This window comes from Mus caroli, chromosome 10 (genome assembly GCF_900094665.2).
Source record: "Mus caroli chromosome 10, CAROLI_EIJ_v1.1, whole genome shotgun sequence".
Taxonomy (NCBI): Eukaryota; Metazoa; Chordata; class Mammalia; order Rodentia; family Muridae; genus Mus; species Mus caroli.
The window spans coordinates 121,214,993-121,219,641 of NC_034579.1; the positions used below are offsets into that span (position 1 = coordinate 121,214,993).

A 4,649-nucleotide genomic window follows, 5' to 3' on the forward strand; every position below is an offset into this window, starting at 1 on the left:
AAAAAGTGAACCATCATAGGCACAATGTAAGACTATGTACAGACTGTCAGTTATAGCAATAATACAATAAATAAATAAAGCCATATATGGACCATAAAATACAATAAAATTAAAATTAAAAAAACAAAACAAAACAAAACAAAAAAAAAAAGATAGGGTATAGCAGTGTGTTCCTGCATTTGGGAGACAAAGGCAAGAGAATGGCCATTTGAAATCCAGCCTCAGCTATATATTAAAAACTATCTCAAAACAAGAGCCAGGATGGTGGTGGTGCACACCTTTAATCCCAGCACTTGGGAGGCAGAGGCAGGCTCAAGGCCAGCCTGGTCTAAGAGTGAGTTCCAGGACAGCCAGGGCTACACAGAGAAACCCTGTCTTGAGGAAGAGGGAACAAAAGGGCTTAGTAGCTGGATCTGTACCTCAGTTTATAGTGTTCTCACCTAACATGCAAGAGAAATGGACAAAGGATTTGGGGTTCAAGGTCATCCTCTGATGCATACATACTATATTAGTTACTTTGTTGTTGACCTGATAAAATACATGACGGAAGGCAACTGGAGCCAGAGAGAATTTATTTTGGCTTATGGTTCCAGAGGGTTAAGAGTTCATGGTGGTGGAGCAGAGGCAGGGCACCAGGCACCAGGCATGGTGGCAGGAACAGAGAGCTATGAGCTCCTATCTTGAAACATAGGCATGGAGCTCAGAGAGTGAACTGGAAGTAGGCTGGGCTTTCTTTTTCTCCAAGCCCACCCTCAGTGATACTTCTGTAGTAAGGACACATTTTTGAACCTCCTAAAACACCAACAACAACTTGGGCATGCCCAAGATTATGGGGGACATTTTTCATTCAAGCTGATGTTTGTCTCCATTTATGAATTAGCTTCACACAAATGGAAGCATGTGTGTGATCTGTTATCTTTTGTAATTAGCTTTTCACTTAGTGTAAAATTTCGCCTAGAACCACAGGGCGACCTCAGACTTGCTGTGCAACTTTTCTTGACTGGTTCCTCAGATTTACAATCTTCCCAAATGCTAAAATTACAGGTCTGCACCTTCAGGCCTGCTCTGTGGTCACATCTGTTTGTGTATTAGTGCTATGTCACTGAACATTATCCTCAGCCTAGCATGTTTACAGCATTGATAATAAAAAAAGTCTCATTCATCTTATTGCTTATAATATATATCCTACTTTAAGCATGTCACATTTTATTTATTCAGTTATCAGTTGGTACTTGTTCATGATGAGGTAAAAAGGAAGTTGGTGATTGTTGCATTTTATCTGATACAATTAATGATGACAATTAAGTTTTTGTATAGATGTATGTTTTCCTCATTTTTTGAACCAATGTCTAGAAGATAACCTATGTGGAGTTGATTCTCCTCTTCTACCTTTACTTGGGCTCTGGGGATTGAACTGCCAGGCTTGTGGAACAAGCACCTTTACCTGGTGAGCCTTCTCACCAGCCCCAGTGTCTAATTGCTAATAACCACGAAAGAACCTGTGGAAGTAACTTATAAATTCCGTTTGTAGGTATTGTTCTTTTTTTAATTAATTTAATTTTTGAGACAGAGTCTCATGTATGTCTAAAGGGTTTTTATCCTGTGTATTATGTTTATGGTTTTAATTTGATTTGAAGATTTAATTTTATGAAGTTTTAAAAATATTAAGTCACTTAAAATTTTTTATTTCCTTAGGTTTATCATCTGACACCAAGCCTATGGTATGAAATCTTTTTTAATCTTTTAAAAAGCCAGATTTTTTTTTTAAAATAGTTTTTAATCTTTATTTTATATGAATGTATACTCTGCCTGCATGTGTGTCAGTACTCCATGTGCAAGTTGGGTGAGTTCTGAGTTACAGACAGTTGTGAGCTGCTGTGTGGGTGCTGGGAATTGAACCCAGGTCTTCTGGAAGAGCAGCCAGTGCTCTTAACCCCTGTGCCATCTCTCTAGTCCCACAAAGCTAGATCTTAATTCTGTACAGTTTTGAAGATCGAGTCTCTGTCAAATGAGAGGGGACTCTTAGGTCATGAGTTGGTAACTTTTCAGTATGTCCTGACTTTTAAGTGTTTGAAATGGGGAAATTAGAAAAAAAGATAACCTTCTTTCTTATCAGCCATTACTTTAAAGGATAAGTAGATTTTTATTAGCTAAAGGCTAACCCTTTTGTTTTATGACCCTGAAGTTTTAGGCCTTGTCTAGTAGCTTTTAGTCTAATTCTTTAAAAAAACAAAACAAAACAAAAACAAAACCCTTTTGTTTTGTTTCTTCAAAATAGGGTTTCTCTGTGTAGCCCTGGCTATTCTGGAACTTGCTCTGTAGACCAGGCTTCCCTCCAACTTGAAGACCATCCATCTGCCTCTCTGCCTTTCTACCTCTGCCCCTGCCTCGAGTACTGGGACTAAAGGTGTGTCCCCACCACTGCCCAGCTTCTAATTCTTAATGACAACAGGGAATCTGTAGAAGCAACTTAATAAGTTCTATTTGTAGATATTGTTCTTTTTATCTTTTTTAAATCAATAAGTTAATTTAATTTTTGACACAGGGTCTTATGATTCCTGGGCCAGCCTGGATCTTGCTTTTAGCTGAGGATGGCCTTGAACTTCTGATTCTCTTGCTTCTACCTGCAGAATTCTGGGATTGCAAGCATGCACCACTCTGCCTGATTCATGTGGTACTAGGGATCAAGCTCAGGTTAGTCAGGCACTTTACCAACATGTCCAGCCTATTGCCTCTTAATATTGTCTATAAATTTAAGAGAAGTCAGGTATGGTGGTACATTCCTGTAATCCTACACTTGGGAGGCAGAGGCAGGTAGATCTTTATGCAGTTTGAGGTCAGCCTGGTCTACATAGTGAATTCTAAGGAAACCAAGGCTATATGGTCAGGTGTCAGAAAAAAACCCAAACCAAAACAATATATGTATATATTTATATATGTTATACACATATATTTGAGAGTAAAGAGTGAAGAATGGAGAGTGGTGTTTTCTAGGCCATTGTGACTAGACAGTGGGTTTTCAAAATAGTGTTGTGATAAAATATATTCAACTCTGAACTCCTGCCATAGTCAGTATTGTAAGTGAAATTGAAATATTTTATTGTTATTTAATATGTTCTAAATGGTTGTACCAAGGCTTCTAAGAAAAGAGGAAAGAGAATTGAGTTGAGTAGTATCATTTATAAAGTCTTATAAAGTTCAGAAGTTTACCTTTGCTTAAAGATACATCACTTAGCAGAGTTTGGTGTGACATGCTTGTAATCCAAGCATTCAGGAGACTGAGGCAGGAGGACTATTGCAAGTTTGAGGTTACATAGTGATTTGAACATACTATTGCAAGTTTGAGTTACATATCTTGGGCTTCATAGAAGAAGAACCTGTCTCAGAAAACTAAAACTAGTCTACTTTTAGAGATTGTATAGTGGGAATTAATGAATTTGGACTGTGAATGGTGGACTTGTTTGTAGTGGTGAAGATTTTTATACATGGTCTTTTTTGAGCAGTGTTTAGCTTACTTTGATCTTGAGCTCTTTTAGGCTCAAGTAAGGGTTAGCTGAATCCTCTGCTGTCTATTTCAGAAAAGGCTTTTTAGTTATCACTGGGATGGATTTATGTCAGTTAGTTCCTGAATTTGACACATGGTATGTTTGATTCTAGGTAGACTTATTTGAACTCAGTTTTGAACCATAGTGTCTGCCTTCTCTTTCTTTATTATTTTTTAATGTATTTCTATTTTTGTAGGTTAACCTGGATAAACTAAAGGAAAGAGCACAGAGATTTGGTTTGAATGTCTCTTCCATCTCTAGAAAGGTAATATATGTTAGCTGTAATTTCTTTTTTAGAATATTAGAACAGCGTGGGAATTTGGAAATGACTTTTGGGAAGTCATTTTGTGAAGCTGGCTTTTTAGCACTTCATTTTTATGTCATTTGAATATCACTGTCCCACTATTGATTACATCAGATGAACTATTTAACAAAATAATTTTGTTCAATAGATTGTTTTCATATCTTTTTTGTTTGTTTGTTTTTTGGTTTTGTTTTGTTTTTTTGGATTTTTTTTTTTTTTTGAGACAGGGTTTTTCTGTGTAGCCCTGGCTGTCCTGGAACTCACTCTGCAGACCAGGCTGGCCTCGAACTCAGAGATCCTCCTGCCTCTGCCTCCCAATTGCTGGGATTAAAGGCGTGCACCACTACTGCCTGGTTGTTTTCATATCTTTTACCCAGACTACTAAAACAGCCTATTTCTCGTTGAAACATTGTTGAATATAGTTTAATCCCAGTGCTTGGAAGACAAGTGGGTCTCTGTAGTGAGACCCTATCTTTAAAAGAAATGATATGGCCTACAGTAATGCTTTAACTATTCTGGTACAGACGTAATGGGAATAAAAGAGGAAACATGTACCTAGAACAAAATTTGGAGTCCATATAGAAATGTTTATGACCACCCTCCCACCCTGCCCCTCTTTCCCTTTTTAAGATCACAGTCTACTTATCTCTTCATACTATAGATGTACAGCTTGGATACATTAACAATCTGAGGAAACTATGTTTTTAGTTTTTGGCTGACTTTTTCATAAGTGCACATAATATTTCAGGGTTTTTGTTTTGTTTTGTTTTGATTTTTGTTTTTCGAGACAGGGTTTCTCT

At 37.3% G+C, this 4,649-nt stretch overlaps 1 protein-coding gene across 4 annotated transcripts in view; it reads left to right on the top strand.

Moving 5' to 3' along the window:
• The window catches only part of Sarnp (SAP domain containing ribonucleoprotein), a 57,036-nt gene that overhangs the window by 26,348 nt on the left and 26,039 nt on the right, over window positions 1–4,649 (top strand). For all 4 annotated transcript variants that reach the window (XM_029482619.1, XM_029482620.1, XM_021174310.2 and 1 more), the window contains 2 exons: window positions 1,696–1,721; window positions 3,742–3,810. In XM_029482619.1, the coding sequence (XP_029338479.1) occupies window positions 1,696–1,721; window positions 3,742–3,810 (95 nt within the window). The remainder of the gene's footprint in view (window positions 1–1,695; window positions 1,722–3,741; window positions 3,811–4,649) is intronic.